General features: G+C 48.8%; 2 protein-coding genes across 3 annotated transcripts in view; one reads left to right on the top strand and one right to left on the bottom strand.

The window, feature by feature from the left end:
* The window catches only part of ZNF7 (zinc finger protein 7), a 13,618-nt gene extending 5,258 nt beyond the window's left edge, over positions 1 to 8,360 (top strand). Inside the window, exons 1-3 of one of the 2 annotated variants that reach the window (XM_012648140.1) lie at positions 2,897 to 2,953; positions 5,269 to 5,375; positions 6,508 to 8,360. In XM_012648140.1, coding sequence (XP_012503594.1) covers positions 6,549 to 8,315 — 1,767 coding nt within the window. In that variant the 5' untranslated portion in view covers positions 2,897 to 2,953; positions 5,269 to 5,375; positions 6,508 to 6,548 and the 3' untranslated portion in view covers positions 8,316 to 8,360. Of the gene's footprint in view, positions 1 to 2,836; positions 2,954 to 5,268; positions 5,376 to 6,507 lie in introns of those variants that run through there. The other variant, XM_012648139.1, reaches the window with a different exon arrangement.
* Positions 8,361 to 17,434: 9,074 nt separating this feature from the next.
* COMMD5 (COMM domain containing 5) lies at positions 17,435 to 19,783 on the bottom strand. Its single transcript, XM_012648138.1, has 2 exons — positions 19,729 to 19,783; positions 17,435 to 18,391 (listed from the first exon to the last, which is right to left on the bottom strand). The coding sequence occupies exon 2, from the start codon at positions 18,332 to 18,334 to the stop codon at positions 17,660 to 17,662; it is 675 nt and encodes a 224-aa protein (XP_012503592.1). The 5' UTR covers positions 18,335 to 18,391; positions 19,729 to 19,783; the 3' UTR covers positions 17,435 to 17,659.
* Between the last annotated feature and the right edge of the window lie 247 nt (positions 19,784 to 20,030).

The following is a 20,030-nucleotide window of genomic DNA, read 5'->3' as shown; positions in this document are numbered from 1 at the left end:
AAAAAAAAAAAAAAAAAAAAATTTAGAATAAGTTGAGTTCCTGAAAAGGGCCACTAGAACTTTACCTGGGAGTGCTTTGAATTTGTAACTAGTATAAAGAGAATTAACATCTTTCTGATAGCAAATGTTCTTCCTGTCTAAGACCATGGAAGGTGTCTGCCTTTTTTCTACTTACCTTCTATGTCCTTTTTTAGTGTTTTTTTTTTTTTTTTCCTATCCCATCCTGAAGGCAAACTTTATTAGTGTTTTGAAACAGAGTGGTCTCATGTCATTCTAGAAGCTTTGGTTTTTGTGGCTTTGAGAGTGTATGTTACTCTGTTTTTACCTGATTGCTGCTGTACAGAAATGCTATTGGTTTTGGAGGCTGATTGTATATTTGGCAACTCCGTGGTGCTTCCTTGCTAGTTCAGTATTGGTCAGTGCTAGTTCAGTGATTCTGTTGTGTTTTCCTGGAGCAGGGTGTGTGCAGATGAGTTGAGCATTTTCTCTCTCAGCCCTCCCTCTTCACATCTCTCTACTTTAGCAGGGGCCAGCCCAGTGTTAAACAGGACCCCTGTGGGCATGCATGTTGGGTTCCTGATTTTAAAGGGAATGCATATACATAAGCACAGGAAAAGTTGGCTAAGGAGTTTTGTTTTTAATCAGAAATAAGTATTGAATTTCAGATTCTTTTTCTGCATCGATTGAGATACTCATATGATTCTTTTTCTTTATTAGTGAAGGAAATTACATTGATATATTTTCTTGTGTTCCTGGAATAAACCCTCTTTAAATCCTGATATTTATATATAAATTTTGGTACACTTTTGGACTCAGCTAGCCAATATTTTGAATTTTTGTATTCCTGTTCATAAGCAAAATGGACTTATATATTTCTTTTTGTGTATTGTCCTTACATAATTTTGGCATTTTGGCAAATGGCATTTGGCATATAAGTAGAACTCATCTGTAAAACCTGGGCCTTGGGCTTTTGGGGAATGAAGGTCTTGGACTAGCATTTATGTGTCTTTAATGGTCTACTCAAGCTTTTGAATTTCCACTTGTACTAATTTTATCGTTTTTAGTTTCTCTACAGATTGATCCATTCATTTAGGTTTTCACATTTTTTGTATGTTTTTCTTTCCTTTCATTTTTATTTATTTATTTATTTATTTTTGAGACAGAGTCTCGCTCTGTTGCCCGGGCTAGAGTGCCGTGGCGTTAGCCTAGCTCACAGCAACCTCAAACTCCTGGGCTTAAGCAATCCTACTGCCTCAGCCTCCCAAGTAGCTGGGACTACAGGCACATGCCACCATGCCCGGCTAATTTTTTCTATATATATTTTTAGTTGTCCAGCTAATTTCTTTGTATTTTAAGTAGTGATGGGGTCTCGCTCTTGTTCAGGCTGGTCTCGAACTCCGGACCTCGAGCGATCCTCCCGCCTCAGCCTCCCAAATGCTAGGATTACAGGCGTGAGCCACCACGCCTGGCCTTTCCTTTCATTTTTAATCTGTTTGTAGTTGTTTCTCTTATTCTTTATTTTTTGGCAGCATCTTCTCACTATGTTGACCTTGATCGGTTTTGTCATGAGACTGTCATTAATCTTTTCAAAGAACTGGCTTTTGGCTTTGCTGGTCTTTTTTTGAAGGTGGGTAGGAGTGGAGGATGTTGTTATGTGTCTTTGTTCTCTATTTCATTGAATCTTGCCTAACCTTCATTATTTGCTTCCTTTCTGTTTATTTGGGTTTGTTGTATGTTGAGCCTAATATTTACCTCATTTGTGTTTTACAATTCTGGTTTCTAGTGGACATATTTAAAAATAGAAAATTTTGCCAGGCATAGTGAGACCCTGTCTCTAAATAAATAAGTAAATAAATAAAATAGTAATTCATTATTTAGTTTTTAAGTAGCTAATAGTTTCTAAGCTATGCTTCTGTGGTTAATTTCATTATGATACATTTGGTTGGTACATGTTCTGCAGTATTGTTCTTTGGTACATCTATGGCTCCCTTCATGGCCTGACCTAAGGATGTTTCTCTGTTCCGCTGTGCTTGGAGAGAACACGTGTTTCCTGTTGAGTGTAGAGTCCTGCCTACCTCTGAGGACTTGAGCTTATTGGCTGTAGACCTTTAGAATTTCTTTGCCTGTTTTTTTCCTCCTTGAAGGGAGAAGCCTCCAGCTGGAAGAGTTGGCTGGCCCTTAGATTCCTGTACTGACTGGCATTGGAGGGGGTGTGGGGCTGTTCCACAGCATGGGAATGGGGACTGGTGGCCCTGTGAAGGTAGGGTGCCAGGTGGGCACTCCACAGGTCTCCACCACTTCCGAGTCTACCGAGAGGAACCAGGGCCTGAGAGGTCCTTTGCACAGGGACTCAAGGCTGGGAGGCCACCAGGTGAGGATCGGACCTTGGAGCTTTCTGATTTAAAATTCTCTTCGTTTGTTTATTTTTGTTGTTCTTAACCTTGTGTCTTAACTACCCCTACCTCTTGGAGCACCCCTGCTTTCTGAACTGGGAGACAGCCCAGCTCTGCCGAGTGAAGTGTTGGCTTGTGTTTGGGCTTCTCTTTCCCTCTCTCCTGAGTTCCAGGGGTAGAGCTAGCCTGTTCTTTGTCGACTCTTTGGCAGAGTCCCCTGGAGATCATGGGAGTCCAGGTATTTCTTGCTGTCCAGCCTCAGGAGCTGGACAGATCTGGACAGAAAGGGCTGCTATGTGCCCACCTGACCCGCCATCCCACAGAGGCTCTGCCTGTCCCCTGGCAGCCCCTTGCTCCTTTATGCCTGGAAACCAGGGGCGGCTCAGCCCTGGGCCATGCTCCCCACCACGCCGACACCATCTCCTTCTCTGCCGCACACACAGCAGGATTCCTGGTCTTCAAGCCTGAGCTGATCTCCCGGCTGGAGCAGGGACAGGAGCCGTGGGTCCTCGACCTGCAGGGAGTGGAGGGGACAGAGGCACCAAGGACCTCTCAGACAGGTGAGGCTCAGGCCTTGTTGCAGAGAAGCTCTTTAAGGAGAAACCTCAGGTGGAGGCTGGGGGTGGGTCCCAACGACCATGCTGGCTGAGAGCACCATTGGGTAACTGGGGGCCAGCCCATCGGAGGAAGCATATAGACCAATTATGGGGCTGCCTTGGGAGAGACCAAACCATAGAAAAGCCACAGAATATCTCATTTCAGAAAAAAGGGAGTTTTTGAAATCATACCACATTTTGTTCAATTTCCGTTTTACTAATACTAAGCAAAAATACAAACCTATGGATCCAAGTGAAGCATTAAACTTGGCTCTAGACAGTCTCTCCTGAGGTAAACATGTTTCCTGATGCAGCTCCTTCCAGAACTTCTCAGAGCCCAGGTGGCCCCAGCCTCTCAGATCAGGCTTCAGGGTGCATAGATCTCCTGGGACTGCCACAACAACACACCACACACTGGGAGGCTTAAAACAACAGCAGTTTATTGTCCTACAGCTATGGAGGCCAGAAGTCTGCAATCAAAGTGTCCACAGGGCCATGTTCCCTGAGAAGGCTCTAGGGAAAGAAACTTTCCCTAGAAACCACCAGCATCTAGTGGTTTTCTGGCAACCCTTGGCCTCCTTGGCTTATGGCTGCATCCCTCTAATTCTGCCTCCATCTTCGCATGGCCATCTCCTTGTGTCTCTATTTTTACATGGCTGTCTCATATAAGGACACTAGTCATGTTGGATTAGGAGCCACTATATTGACCTCCGTGTAACTAATTACATCTGCAATGACCCTGTTATTAAATAAGGTCACCAACCTGAGTGTGAGTAAGACCCCCCCTGTGTCTACTAAAAATAGAAAAAAATCAGCTGGGCGTGGTGGTGCACACCTGTAGTCCCAGCTACTCTGGAGGCTGAGGCAGGAAGATCCCCTGATCCTAGGAGTTGAAGGTTGCAGTGAACTATGATGACACCACTGCACTCTAACTGGGGCAACAGAGTGAGGCTCTGTCTCAAAAAAAAAAAAAAAAAAAACGAAAAACCCCAGCCCCTCATTAAAATATTTTCAAGGTGGAGGGGAAATTTTTGCACCATGGCAAAACCACCTACAATAGGCAGAATTAGGTAGTTCAGTGGGTTTATACGTAACAAGTGGTCCTTATTGTGACGAAGGAACAACATAAAGTATCACCTGCATTGAGGTGAGAGCCACTGTTGATGCACCCGAGCACTTGCTTGCAAACCTGAGTGTAGGGCAGGAATGCAGCCTCTGAGATTAGAATATTCAATACACAAAACCAGAATGTGTTAAGTAAAGTGGAAATGCCCAGACATGTTATTTGCTCCAGCTGGTGCAGTGAGCATCTGATATCCAAGGATACTGGCTGAGAATGTGGGAGAGAGGGCAGGGTCTCAGCTGGCCCTCCCCACACCCTTGCCCACCAGCATAGCCCCTGGTGGGTGATTCCTGGCACCCCTTGGAGGCCTGTCTGTCAGCCTAGCCCGTGCTTAGCCTCTGCTCCTTGGTAAGACATGCACCCCCCTTTGTGAGGGACAACCACTTCCAGAGTGAGGTTTCATTTTTTAATAAGTGCTTGCATTTTCTCATCAGTTATCCAAAGCTTGCTGGGAGAGAAGGGGAGAGAACCTTTGGCTTCAGTTGCAGGTCCCTGGGGGGCTGCCATGGGGGAAGCTGTCAGTGGTAAGTAGGGACAGAAAGAAACAGGCCACACAAGCCAAGGCCACACAGGAGGCCAAGGTTGCCTGGACCCAGGCGGCTGTGGAAGGCCAGGCAGCCAGAGGCAGCTGTGGCTGATGCTGCAGCAGGCTGGGTGGTGCGCTGGTATCATGCAGGGAGGTGAGAACTTTAAAGTGTAACCCAAACTTCTTATAGATCTAGTCACAGGGAACCAGAGGGAGGGAAAATCGAGTGCAGTTGGGTGGTTTTGTGACATCCTCGTCCTTAGGTTGTCAGTGCTCTTGGCCACAAACAGCTTAACCATATAGAGGTTTTGTTCTCCTGCAACAGGAGGCCCTGGTCAATTCCTGTCTCAGCAGTGCCAGGGGCTGCACCATGCTCTCTTCCAGCTCTACTCAGGGGCCTCCACATCACAGGCAGGGGCAGAGGAGGAACAGTGCTTGCTGCATGTCTCTGGCCTGCTTTCCCATCCCCGTGGTAGAGGAAGGCTCGGAAAGAGGGCTACACAAGCCCTGTCAAGGGAGCTGTTGCCAAGGTTGTGTGATGTGTGGGGGAGAAGAGAAGTGGGCCAGGATCAGGCATGTAGGTGTCCTGTGTCTTCACAGCACTCAATGCATACTCCTGCCGCACCGCAGGTTGAAAGGGCTGAGTTGGGCGCACAGACCTGAGCCTGTTCCTGATTCTCTAGCTGTGTGGCCTTGTACAAGCTGCTTTGACCTCTGAGCCAGTCACCTTGTCTGAGGTATGGGGATTCCACTGACCTCGTTGGGTTGTTGAAAATCAATTGAAGAATGAGCAGGAACTATTCCTTATACACAGAAGAGGCTCATTCAGTGGTAGCCCTTGGCTCACTGCAGGATTGACTGGAAGACCTTTGCAAATCCCTGGAAACTTGTGAATTGCCACCAATGATTAGGAGTGGGCAGAAACCGAGAGGGTGAAGCCTTGTAACTGGGCTGTGGATTCACTGTGGGGTAGACTCAGACTGGTTATGGCTATGGCCATACAACTGCCGTGTGGTTACGGACATCAGGGAGACATCTGACCTCATCAGGGTGATGGCACAGTGAGAAAGAAGCCTATGTGTATCTGGAGAGTCCAGAAGGAAAGCAGATGTCAGGAAGGCCTCCTGGGGGGGAGGTGTGGATAAGTGCACCCCTCCAGAAACTTGCAACCCCAGGAAAGGAGAATTCAGTGTGGGCTAGTGGGGCTGGCCACTTAGGGCTGAAGGACTAGCAAGGGATGGGGTCAGGTATGAGTTGATGAGAGTTGGAGGAAGCTGAGGGATCTAGAGTCCTGCTCAGAGAAGCACTCCCCAGTGAAGAGCCATGAACAGCCTGAGTACCCAGCGCCCTTATAGGCCCACCCAGGTAAGCCCTTCGGCAGGTCTTCGGCCTCCATCTTTCTGACCCCTGCCCATCCCCTCTGTTCACAGTTCAGACTCCCTCTGTCCTTCCTCACCAGGGAGGATGCTGGGAGCCTGTAGTCCCCTCTTGTTAAGTGTCCCATCCTCTCAGGCTTGCTTTGTCTAGTCACACTCTGTTGCTTCATAGACTTTGCCTTACACCAGTTCCTCATAGGATGGACCTCATTGCTACGTACCCACTTAGGATGTGTAGCTCTCAGCACTCTACCTAGTACATGATGAGCACTTCATTGTTGAATGAATGAACAAAATAAAAAGTATAAATGAAACCAAAATTTGAGAACTGCCAGAGGCATTTTACCTCCTAGTGTTTTTCATTTGGGGTGTATTGCAGTGCTCGATGCAGTCTGTCCTGGGAAATGATGACCCCTGACCCCCATACCTGGTAGTCTTTGTCCTTTCTCTGAGCACAGGACATAAGACCTCTTTTATTTCCTGTTTATTTCAGATTATATAATTAGGACTGGCAGTGAACAGGCCTGTGAGGACATGGACATGCTAAAATCAGAATCCCTTGGGAAGATGGTCAGAATCCACCCCCAGGATTTTCCTCAGAGTCCTGGCTCTGAAGACATTTCTGATGCTGAGTTCTGGTCAGAGAGTCATCTGAGCAGTCCTGGGGTGAGAGTGATGGGCTCTGTCTTCCAGAAAAACTGTTTGAATGAGCAGACTGTGGCTCACAAGACCCTCACCAAGGACAGTGTCCAGGGACATAAGGAGCTGGGGGGCAGTGGCCTGGATTGCCAGTCTGAAAAAAGTCAGAGAGAGAGTACAGAAGGGACTCTCCAGAGATGCGAGGTTTGTGGCAGAAGTTTCAAGTCCACTTCAGACGTCACTCTGCATTGGGAAATTAATATGCAGAAGAAACCTAACAGATGTTACGAATGCCAAAAAAAATTACCTGACTGCTTGAATCCAAGTAACTACCGTGGAGAAAAGCCGTATGAATGTATGGAGTGTGGGAAAGTCTTCAGGCTATGCTCACAGCTTAATCAGCATCAGAGAATCCACACTGGAGAGAAGCCATTTAAATGCATTGAGTGTGGAAAAGCCTTCCGCCTGAGCTCAAAACTTATTCAGCATCAAAGAATTCATACTGGAGAGAAGCCATACAGATGTGAGGAGTGTGGGAAAGCCTTTGGTCAGAGCTCAAGCCTCATCCACCATCAGAGAATCCATACAGGAGAGAGGCCCTATGGTTGTCTTGAGTGTGGGAAAGCTTTCAGTCAGCAGTCACAGCTGGTCAGACACCAGAGAACTCACACTGGAGAGAGGCCCTACTCGTGCAAGGAGTGTGGGAAGGCCTTCAGCCAGAGTTCAACTCTCGCTCAGCATCAGAGGATGCATGCTGGGGAGAAGTCTCAAATCCCCCGAGCCTCAGATAGCTCAAGCCTTGTTGCACATCAGAGAATTCATGCTGTAGAGAAACCGTTTAAATGTGATGAGTGTGGGAAAGCTTTTAGGTGGATCTCTCGTCTTAGTCAGCATCAGCTGATTCACACTGGGGAGAAACCTTATAAATGCAACAAGTGTACAAAAGCCTTTGGGTGTAGCTCGCGGCTTATTCGCCATCAGAGAACTCACACTGGAGAAAAACCATTTAAATGTGATGAGTGTGGAAAAGGCTTTGTTCAGGGCTCACACCTTATTCAGCATCAGCGAATCCATACTGGAGAGAAACCTTATGTGTGTAATGACTGTGGAAAAGCCTTCAGCCAGAGCTCCAGCCTTATTTACCATCAGAGAATTCATAAGGGAGAGAAGCCCTATGAATGCCTCCAGTGTGGAAAAGCCTTCAGTATGAGCACACAACTTACAATACACCAAAGGGTGCACACTGGAGAGAGGCCCTACAAATGTAACGAATGTGGGAAAGCCTTCAGCCAAAACTCCACCCTTTTCCAACACCAGATAATTCATGCAGGTGTGAAGCCCTATGAGTGTAGTGAATGTGGAAAAGCCTTCAGTCGGAGCTCGTATCTTATTGAACACCAGCGTATACACACTAGAGCCCAGTGGTATTACGAATATGGAAATACTCTGGAAGGTTCCAACTTTGTGAGCCGGAAAAAAGTTAATACTATAAAGAAACTGCATCAATGTGATGACTGTGACAAAATATTCAGGTGGCGCTCACATCTAATTATACATCAGAGAATTCACACCGGAGAGAAGCCTTATAAATGTAATGACTGTGGCAAAGCTTTTAATCGGAGCTCAAGGCTTACTCAGCATCAGAAAATCCACATGGGATAGACCATTTACCTGTATAAATGTGAATAAACCTATAGCCTTAACTTATTTTATATGTGGTCATTTATACTGACAAAAATTTAGAATATTGGGTGGGAACGATTCAGAATTCCTCTCTTAAGAAAGAGTATCCAACTTCATACAAAATGTGTTTATTTGCTGGAATGTGTCACCTTAACCTGTTCAATAAAGCCTGTGTCCCTTGCACTCAGGGTGAATGTGCAGAGTTTTTAGTTCACAGAGTGGAGACCCCAGGTCCCTGTGGATGAGGAAAAGGCACAAGGAAGGCCCTATGGGCTCTGTCAGGCTGAGTAAGTTAAAAGAAGTTACCCAAAATGTTTTCCCTCTAGGATCAGCTGCTCACACTGTCTTCATCAATAAGGAGATGTATTAGCTTAGGTTAGAGGAAGACCAAAAGAGGAGTGCCTAGAATTCCCTTCTAACTTTTTCACCTAACTCCTTTTCTTAAAACTCATCAACCAGGGCCAAAGGGTCCCAGAACCGCCCTCTTCAGAGAGGTAGGCCGGGTGAGCAAATACATGTCATCATCGTTGGTGTTCTTGGTGTTCCTTGTGCACAGATCAGTGCTAGGCACAGAAACCATCCTGGTGTCATGGCAAGGATTTTGAAGTCATACCTGGGGCTTGCTATGTTGCTCAGGGACATCACTGCCCTCACTGGAACTCAAAGCCTATTTGCTTATCTGAAAATACGCACTGTTACACAGTAGTGATAAGAATAAAACTATATACAGGAACGCATCTTAAATGTGCCTGGCGGAGAATGATCACTTGAATGAACGCAGGCACCCCCCAGTCTGCGCCAGCATCTCCAGCCACACCCCAGGACAGGGACCCAGACCTTCATGCTGGATGGCTGTCTTACTGGTCCAGTCACCCCACTATACAGAGGAAGCCACCCAGAGAGGTCAGGATGTGTATTGTTTATGCTCTATAACAAATTTCCCCCAAATTCTTAAGCCTAAAACACAAACTGCCAAGAACTATCAGGGTCTGAGATTTTATCCTTTCTACAGGATAATAAGATCCTGTTGTTTCATCTGGGAAGAGATGGCCGATGGATTGCTCACAGTGGTGGTCAAAGCCACATCCGCTCCCCTCAGCTGTCACGTCCCACTGGGCGGTGCAGAGAGCCCTAGTGGGTACATTCACAGAATGTGTGTCTGGAGAAAATTGTGAGCAAGCCTGCTCTGTTGGGCGCTGAGGGCCATTGGCTCATCCCTTGGGTTTTCTGCTGCCAACATAGCCTTGAGAAATGGCCCAGGTGAAGCATGGTAAGGCCTTCATTTTGCACACAGTAAGAACATGTAGGGAAGCCTGGCTGATGGCAGATCACTTCTCTCAGTGATCTGCTCAGGCCTAATGCTTTGTTGGCTGGAATCCAATTCTGACACAAATCTGCCACTCCATTAGCCACACCTTTAACCTAAGAGCAGCTGGGACTACATCCATTTGATCCTCTCACAGAGCATCTAATTAAAGCTACTATCCACAAGCCCCATGCAGCAGCAAGAGGCCAAGGGCAGTGCTGACCTCAGCCCTGCCCCCAAAGTCCTGTCATTCAGCTGTCAGCCAGTTGCAAGGGGACTGGTAGGCTTTACTTCAGACAGTCTTGCCACCTGTTACTACTCATAGAAGACCTGCTGATGTTTGGTGTCTGCCAGTAATTACAGAGAAATATTTGGGCCCCAAAGACCCCATTCCTTAATAGACACTTTGTGGCCCCATTCTCCCATACACAAATGTGTAGCCCAGAGGGATACAGGTCATGTTGCTAGGTTAAACGCCATGGCAGGGCCACTGAGAAGTCATGGCCTCAATCAGTATGCATGGCATTACCCAAGAGCTACTTATAAATTTGTATCAGATTGAAACAGGTTATACTGGTCCATGTGTTTGCAGGTTTGGGGGCTTTCGTTGGTGGCAGGGGGCACAGCAGAGTCCAGGATGGTTGTGTCCCCATGAGTTTCTGTCTTTACAGCCTGTGGATGGGAGTCTGAGTGATCACCAGCCACTACTGCTGAGCTTGGGCATGCCATGAGTGTGTGCCCAGGCTGCAGTGTTGGTCCCAGGGGTAAAACTCTAATCGTTGTCCCCTCACCTATACCTGCACCATTGGGGGCTGCTCCCAGTGTGCCAGGATGGTGGCTCTCCGTGGGCAGAAAGCATCCACTTCAGTTGCTGTGACTTTGCCCTTTCCCTAGCTGCCTTCTGCTTGCACCCTGTGGAGTACATACATGATGTCCCTGCCTTGGCCTGTGGGCTACTGTCGAGGGTCTTGGCAGGTAATGTGCTCAGGTCACCTTCACATCCAACATGGGATTTGGCAGACTTTTTCGGCAATGGGCTATAAGAGTTTAAGGCTTTGTGGGCCACCCAGTAATGGGTACCCAGTCAAGGTACCCAGTGAACATGACACAGTCCCCACTACCTGCAACACCTGGTACTGGCCTCTCCAAAATGCTACCCATTAAAAATCTGACTCTACCTCCCTGGCCTCCCCTCAGTCCTTTGTGAGGCAACTTCCTGGTTCATGATCAGTACAAAAGTAGTGGAAGGTTATTTGGGAAGCTCTGAAAATCCCAGATTGTGCCCTGAGCATGATGCTGCTTTCTTTCCCTTCAGATCAGGTGGCCAAAAAGGGGCAGGAGATTCAAACTTCATTCTGCTTCAGCACCTGGATTCTCTCTTTGGACTGACATGGTCTCTGGAGGCTAACTCGGCTCCATCTGGGATGCTTGTTCACCATGTTGACTTCTGATTAATCCCTGTTCCAGGAATGCCTCTAAGATTTCTACTTACCTACTCTTACTGTAAATCCTGCCCCCAAACAACCTTGACCATAATCCTGCCCTTGGGCAGACTCACGTAGCATTATTGCCTTTCCAAGAGATTGACTTCAATTGTCATACATAACCCGTCCTTATGGGTGTTAAATCCTGGCTCTGGGTGGGTGGTGGTGTGGATCCACCATCTCACAGGCGGCCGACATGGCCTCTGTCCATAAGTCCCTACTATATGTTTCTTTCTGAGAAACTGGATAAGCCAGCCACGTTCAGCTTCTCAGCTTCCTCAGACTTGGGGGTAGGTTTGAATAGACCTGCCCATGGAGGAACATGGTCCTGGATCAAAGTCTGGCAAACTAGGCCTTTGCTGCTGCTTTCTATGGTCTAAGAGCTAAGAATGGTTTTTACATTTCTAAATGGTTCGGAAGGACTTTTAAGGTAGGATGGTGAAGCACCAAGGGAGAGTCAGACCTAGGCTTTTCAAGCTGTGAGACTTTGGACAAATCCCTGCTTATCTCTGGATTTTAGCTCCTTATGGGTAAATTAAAGGGGTTGGATATGATAATCTCTAATATCCTTTCCAACTCTAAAAGGCAAAAACTTCCTTTAAATAAGTGTTCCCCAAACTGTTCCAAGAATACAGGTAGTAGGCCAGGCACGATGACTCATGCCTGTTGATTCCAGCACTTTGGGAGGCTGAGGAGGGAGGAGCATTTGAGCCCAGGGGTTCGAGACCAGCCTGGGCAACACAGCAAGACCCCATCTCTACAAAAAGTTTTAAAAATTAGCCGGGTGTGGTGGTGCACACCTGTAGTCCCAGCTACTCAGGAGGCTGGGGCAGGAGGATCACTTGAGCCCAGGAGCTCAAGGTTGCAGTGAGCTATGATCGTGCCACTGCACTGCAGCCTGGCAACTGAGCAAGAATCTATCATTCATTCATTCATACATATAAATAAATAAACAAACAAAAGAAGACTATTTTGTGACATTTGAAAATTACATTAAAATCTAATTTCAGTGGGCAAAGTGTTTCTGGGACCCGGCCATGCCCAGTCTTTCTGCAGCAGCAACACGTGTCACACTAGCTGACTCCCTGCTGTGGCCTGAGCTCTCCATCCAGGGATTTGGGAACAGCATATTTAAAGGAGAAGGCTATTTGAAAAGAAAGGAGATGGGAGGGGTAGGTAGTATGGCAAATGATTACATACTTGTGAAGCTCTAATTACTGCTCAGTAAATCTATATTTTACGTAAGTCAAGTTGAACATTAAAAAAGGGAGTGGGGAAAAGTCAATTATGTTGTCTGCTTCAGAGCAGGCAGAGTGGCCGATCTCATCTGTTCTTGACTGACTTCTGTGGAGAAACTGGCAATTGACGTTGTCAGTGTGAAACTTAACAGAATTCAGGTCCAGGGATTGATTTGGGTTACAGCTCCAAGTTTATAATTGGCATGTGCATGTTTTATAGGGGCCACATACCCTAAAAAATTTAGGACTAACTAGGCAACTCCCTGTACTCACTCTGTGAAGAGCCATCTGGAAAGGCAAAGGACCTTTGCTGTGGGAACTTGCATAAAACGCACTATTTCTTTTGGGGTGAGGATGGCAGTGCTGCATGATTCAGTTCTCAGGCTCAGTATCCCTTTTGATGAGTTTTGCAGGATCCAAGATTCTATTCTTCCTTCATAATGATGAGGAATCTTTTTTTAGCTTCATCATGTGAAAAACACACATATTTGTGGTCCTGCCCTGAGACAAGGGTGTTTTTGAGTACACATGTTAAATTGAAGCTACTGTTTGGATTTGAGATCTAAGACATGGAAAACATTCACCCCCACCCGGCTGGCATGTGGGCTGGTGGTTCTTTTGCTGAGAGGGAAAAAAGGGCAAGACCCGTACGAGGGCAGCTCATGGGGTAGTGCAGGTGTTGGAATACTCTTTTATCCTTTCAAGGTATGTATCCCAGTTTGGCCTTCAGTAAATGTAACAGTAAACCCATTTTAAGAATCTCTAGAACTGTATTTCAGAATAGATTTAAAATCACTTTGGATTTCTATTTTGGAGACAGCTAATAAATTAAACCCGTAAGTTTGACCTGGAATTGCTTTTTCTATCAATTATCAGAGTAATCTCTGATTTATGACATTGAATTGGAACTCTTGAGCTTTCTGGAAGCTTCAAAAACAAAATGGGGCAGAGTGAGGGGCAAGGCCCAGTCAGGTCACAAATCCCCTTGTCCCAGTCAGTACAGGTGGCTCACACCCAGAGGCCAGGAATGTTTGTTGCATTTGGAGGAGCATCTGGGCTTCAAGGTCAGGACATTAGAGACCCATGGAAGAGGAAATCTACCAGGAAAATGTTTCCACAGAGAACTAAATAAGGCCAACAAAACCAAAGGAGTAATTTCCCAGATGCAGACATCTGTTCTCTGTCCAAGGCCTTGTGCAGGCCCTGGGGCAAAGGTGGACAGTGCCAGGAGTCTGGGCCTGGTGGTGGAGACTGACCACAGATGAGGATGGACAGTTGCTCTGTATGGGAGAATCCTGCAGGCTCACAGGCTTAGCCCCACCCCTACCTGGTAATAGCTGGGCTCAGGGAGGCACAGCAGAGTCACCACCCACGTGCCGCCTGCTTTTGTTCAGCCCTGGAGCTAAGAATGGTTTTTAAATGGCTGGAAAAAATATTTTGTGATACATGAAATTAAAATTTCAACACCCATTAAAAAAAAAACCAAACATTTATTGGAACATAGCCACACCCACTCATTTTTGGCTGCTTTTGAGCCATGGTGGAGTTGACTGAATCCTTACAGCCTATAGAGCCTAAAATATTTACTCTCTGGCCGTTTGCAGGAAGTTTGCTGACCCCTGAGAGGACGTGGGTGAGAAGGGCCACCAAGCTGGTCTGCAAGTCTCCACTTTCTGGTTGCACTGGCCAGATTTTGATGCAATAATCCTGTACAACAGAAGCTTCCCAGTCTCGGTAGCTTTCATCTCTAAATGTGTTCCTGGTTCCAGGTCTGTGGGCAGGTTTCAACTTTGGCTTGGCTCCCAGGTCTCCGTTCTCAGGGCTCGAGGCCTCTCCTGAGGACGGCACATTCCACGGTCTTAAGACATGGGCCATGAACCAAGTCAGTGGGACAGAAGACATCAGCCCACAGGGAGGCCTTGCCCAGGTGAGGCAGGAAGGGAAGGGAAGATGAACAATAACATCAGCTCTCCCATGAGGTGTGTGACGTTGGGCAGGCTCCTGACCTCCCTGTGCTTCATCTGTGAAGGAGGAATCTGTCACTTTACTGGGAGTTAGTGGGCTGACACTCGTGAAGTGCTTAGACTAGTGCCCAGCGTGAGCTTGTCTCTGTTTATACCCGTAACTTGTCTGTTTGTGCTCAGAGCAGCACTGCCAGGGCCTGGCCCATAGGCGGCACTGGAGAAATACCTACTGAGGCATGAAAGCTTAGCAATACAGGCTTTAAAATGTTCACACTACCTCCCCTGTTGCTACTTTTAACTATTTTTTTTTTTTTTTTTTTTTTAGAGACCAGTTCTTGTGCTAGTGCCCAGGCGGGGAGTACAGTGGCATGATCATACCTCACTGCATTCTTGAACTCCTGGATCAAGTGATCCTCCTGCTTCAGCCTCCCCAGTAGCTGGGAATAAGGTGCGTGCCACCACACTCCACTAATTTTTTTTATTTCTCGTAGAAACGGGGTCTATGTTGCCCAGGCTGGTCTCAAACTCTTGAGTTCAAGCAATCCTCTTGCCTTGGCTCCATGAGTACTTGGGACTACAGGCATGTGCCACCACATCCAGCTGTTTCCACTTTAAAGACTTTTACTATAGAGCATGCTTTGACCAGTTACATTACTCTGACTTTTAATAGAAAAAATAGAAGCCCACTAATAAAGGAATGACTAAGTATAGCACGCCCACCAAGACTTATGTTTTGCAACCATGAAACATGACTGTCATACACAGGAAAAAAGTTAAATGAACAGAGCTGTGTTAACACATGAAGACAGACATACAGTGTAAATATAAAGACTGGAAAGAGATACGTCAAGATGTTTCACAGCTGTCTATGGGCAAAGAGATTTTTTAATTTTTACAAAAACTTTTGTTTTTAGTTTTTTGGCTTTTCCCAAATGTGTCATAATGAGTTTGAAATTCCTGAATATCCTGATGGTTGAGAACTGAAGTATGTAACGTGGAGAGCTTCCTCGTGGCACACAACTTTACTTGTGCACGTCCTTTTTTCAGATCTGTCTCCTCACTCCCTCCTGAGTGGGTTCACAGACAGCTTGGATGGCCCAGTCCAGCTTCTGTCTTCCAGGAAGCAGGGCCTGAGGACTCTGGCTGAGGCTGAAGGAGGCTGGGCCAGGCCTCGGCCCCATCCTTGGGCCCAGTCTCTGAGCCCTGCAGTAGCATCCCTGGGCAGCTCTCCTCCTTGTATTCAGCAATTGAAGGGTAGCCTCCTCCTTTCCCTGCCCATGGCCACACCTCAATTGCCATGGCCCTCATTTAAAGGGAAAAAGCTTTAATTGAGATGGTGGGAGCCCAAGAATTGTATAAACAACATGTGCAGGCAACAGGGCCTGGCCTGGAGCCCAGAGGTGGGAAGGAGTGGGTTTCCAAGATAGACAGGGCAGGCACCAAAGCTCATTAACTGTTTTCAGAGGAATTTCCTGCAGCTCAGGCCTACTTACTTGCTTGAGACTTGTGACCTGGTTTCCCAGCACAGAACAGACCACAAGTGGACCAGAGAAATGCTCCGTGGAGGTACGGATACCGCCAAAGGGAACACAGCACTCGGCAAACAGCTCTGCAGGGAGCAAAACCCCAAGGCCCCTACCTGGAGCACAGTTATGCTGTAGGCTGCAGAGCTGGTCATGGCCCTTGGGAGAGATCCCTGGCACCCAACAACTCCACCCTGGCCACAGCGTCTCCCCTGGGCTCCCAACCTCCTGCTGTGCCCCTACATGCTGTTCTCAACACAGCAGCCAGTGTTATCCTTGTTTTGTTTGTTTTTATGGAAATAGAGTCTTGCTCTGTCGCCCTGGCTGGAGTGCAGTCACCATACCTCACTGCAACTTCAAACTCCAAGGCTCAAGCAATCCTCTTGCCTCAGCCTCCTGAGTAGCTGGGACTATAGGAGGGCACCACCACGCCTGGCTAATTTGTTCTATTTTTGGTAGAGACAGGGTCTCGCTCTTGCTCAGTTGCTGGTTTCGAACTCCTGACCTCAAGCAATCCTCCTGCCTCAGCCTCCCCAAGTGTTAGAATTACAGGCATGAGCTACGGCACCCAGCAACCAGTGTTATCCTTTTAAACAATCACCAGATCAGTCCGTTCTCTGCTGAAAACTCTCAAAGGGCTCCCCATTTCACTGAGAATTGAGCCAAAGTCCTTACGAAGGCCCTCAGGCCCTGACCCTCTCCAAGGACTTCCTCCTACTTGGCTGCAGCCACTTGGCCTTCCACGTCAGGCCTCCCTCCACTGGTGGCCAGTGCGCTAGCCATCCCCTGTCTGACCTGCCCTCCCTTGCCTCCTTGGAATCTTTGCTCAGATGTCATATATTCAAGGAAGGCCACCCCATCACCTAGAGTCTCTTCTATTTACAGCATTGCTCACCATCCTTTGACAAGCTATACTAGGTTTTTTTTTTTTTTTTTTTTTTTGAGACAGAGTCTCACTCTTTTGCCCGGGCTAGAGTGAGTGCCGTGGCGTCAGTCTAGCTCACAGCAACCTCAAACTCCTGGGCTCAAGCGATCCTCCTGCCTCAGCCTCCCGAGTAGCTGGGACTACAGGCATGCGTCACCATGCCCGGCTAATTTTTTCTATATATTTTTAGTTGTCCAATTAATTTCTTTCTATTTTTAGTAGAGACGGGGGTCTCACTCTTGCTCAGGCTGGTTTCGAACTCCTGAGCTCAAACAATCCGCCTGCCTCGGCCTCCCAGAGAGCTAGGATTACAGGCGTGAGCCACCGCGCCCGGCTATACTAGGTTTTTATTATGCTTTTTTTTGTAATAATATGTAAAAATAAATGTTCCCTGCCCCCACCAGAATATCAGCCCCATGAGGACAAGGACTCAAGACAGAAGAATGAATGAAAATGTCCACCCTAAAACAGGATTCACAAAAGCAAATGAGCAGAAAAGCTCAAATGTTACAAGGGCCAGGCTGAGAAACCTCATGGTATCCACAGAGGGCCTTTACCTGGACCCCAGACCTTGACCTGGCCACTCAGGACCACACCCAGCAACAAAGACCAATCGCCAGGGGACAGTGTGCAGTTTAAAACCCACCTAGAGAAACATGTTTTTTATACTTGCTTTACTTCCAAAAAATGAAAGGCACAGCTGTCTTTTTTCAATTAAACAGAAGATTACATAATTACATTCAAACACTCTCACTGAAAAGTCTGCCTCATAGGAAGGGCAGGGCTGTCCTGGGAAGAGCCAGCTGCAATTTGGCACCATCTGAGGCACCTGTCTAAGCCTATCCTCCCCAGCTGACCTGAATGAGACTGGCCAAATAATGGTTCAGTCCTGTAGTTTGCGCTCACACTTCTTCTCCAGATCCGCCATTTCTTTCAGAACCAGTGCCACACTGTACCGTAGCTCCTGGAACTTGGCTGTGGGGACTTCAAAGCGGTGTGCAGACCCATCTGAAAGCTTCAGCTGCATCAGGACACTCGGCTGCAGGGAGCGAGCTAGGGTGCTGGTGGAGATTGCCACATCCACCCTCCACCGAAAGTCAGCCATGTGGGGCAGCCAGGTCCCCTGCTGCTGGGCCACAAAATCAAGGAGGGGCCGCTGGCTCCCAAATACCACGCTGGTCAACTCCCCAACCAGGTCTTGGGGGATAGAGAGCTCCTGGAGCTGGTCCTTGAAGGCTTCAGGCTTCAGGCTGGCGGGGGGCAGCCGGAGGGCTTGGTGGAGCAGAGTGTGCACACCCGCAAGCAGGGTGCTCAGCCGCTCCTCTGGCAGGTTGGCACTGGCCCCAAGACGCTGTACTGCCTCCTGGCAGTCCTCCCCCTGCAGACTGCTGACCACAAGCTTCAGCAGCTTTCTGAATGTGCTCCTGTCCAGGTCCTCCAGGAGCCGGGCCATTGCTGCCACCACTGGAGGGAGCTGGGCCCCCAGAAAATTCACCCGGCCACTGTGACTGTCACCAAGATGATGCAGGTGGGAAGCTGCAACCCCCACGGCAGACATTGCTGCTTCCTCCTCCTTGATGAGTCAGCCCAGAAAGGAGGCCCAAGATGCAGATGCCTAGGGATGGGGAGAGAAGATCAGTGACTCCCATGTCCTTTGGGTCAATGAATGAGGACTGATGTGGTTCCTTGTCCTTAGGATGCTGACAGTGTGAACTATCAATGGCAGTCACTTATGGGTGCGGGGAAAGTGTCCCTGAGAGCAGGTGGCAGAGGGGACCACATCAGTCCCAATAAGACGGGAGGCCTCCAGTAAGAAGTGATATCTGAGACATGAAGGACAAGCAGGAGTTGGCAAAGAAGGGGAACAGGGGAGGAGGACCAGGAAACAGAAGCACATAAGTTCTTCAAACAAATAAAAGATGAAAAAATGAACTAGGAGAAAGCTCCAGGGAGCAGAGGGACACAGCAGCTGCCCCCACTGACCACACTGAGACCAATTAACCACTCAACCTTGAATTCTCACAATAGCTCTGCAAGAACCAATTATTATTCACACCTCACAGATGAGGAAATCAAGACTCCACACCCAACTGCCAAAGTCAAGGACTAGAACCTGGCTAGACCTGTCTATTCAGAAGACCCCACTGTTTCCACCACAGAATTGGGATCCACACACGGCTCCACCCCCCAGGCAAGAGGAGTTGAGCAAGGGGTGGCAACAGAAGTATGTGTGGCGTCTAAAGATGAGGGCTGTGACGTTACCTGAACGGACATCTTGGGCACCTGCTTATGCGGGAGGAGAGCGCACCTGCTCACCTCAGTGCCACCAGGTGCTGGAGCAGAGATCAACAGAGCACAGCTCCTGTCCCCAAGGCACTTGTCAGGCCCAGAATACCCACAGCACAGCGGGACTGGGGGGCGTGGAGCGATGATGGAGCCATGGAAGCACAGAGAGCTCTCCACGGGCTTCACTGCCCCCTATTCTCCCGGGAAGGCTGGGCCCCCTCACCCTGGCAGTTAACGACCATCCATTGCCAAATCCTTCACTGCCTCGCCAGTATCAGGGGTCCTGCTGCTCAAGCCCTGTTCGTGGAAGGTCTGGCCTCCCACGAAAACGGCCTTCGCGCTGCCCCTCTTCCGGTCACACGGCGGCCTGGAGGCAGGCTGGGCTCGCATCCAGACGTCGTCCCCTCGGCTCTAAAAGGGTTGCGGCACCGCCGTTCTGGGGCGTCGGGGTACCGGCGGAAGGAGTCGAGGTTGGCGCCCCGCAGGCGTCCGCCCCCGCCCCCAGCTCGGGTTAACCTTCCGGCACTCGCTCCGCCCGCGAAAAAGCCCCGCAGTCTCCAGAGCTCCCTGGACGTGGTGGCGAAGGGGCCGAGTCCTGGTCCGCCATCCCCCGCCCCACCCCACGCCACGCCAGCCCAACACCGCCGCGTGCAACCGCCCACCAACCTGGCGAAAGCGGTAAGGAACAGCACCAGCGGAAAGCAGCTATGCGGCACCCGCCGAAAACGGTGCCTAATCCCCGGAAGCGCCCCAGACTTCCGGGGCGACTTCCGGGTCGCTTTAGGAAAACCGGAGGGCCCGCCCGCCTCTCTGTGGTCCGCGGGCCAGAGTGGCTGAGCGGAGGCCGCGGGGAGCCCAGCCCCGGTGCTCCCTGCCACCGCGCAGCCTTGGTCCCGCCCTCCAGGCCTCGCCCCGCCCCCGTCCCGCCGGGCCCCGCCCTGACCGAGCTGCTTGGGTTGTGGGGACCT

This window comes from Propithecus coquereli, unplaced genomic scaffold, assembly GCF_000956105.1.
Source record: "Propithecus coquereli isolate 6110/MARCELLA unplaced genomic scaffold, Pcoq_1.0 Scaffold28, whole genome shotgun sequence".
Lineage (NCBI taxonomy): Eukaryota > Metazoa > Chordata > Mammalia > Primates > Indriidae > Propithecus > Propithecus coquereli.
The sequence above is the reverse complement of the archived record's forward strand: the minus strand, read 5'-3'. Positions and strand labels throughout refer to the sequence as shown.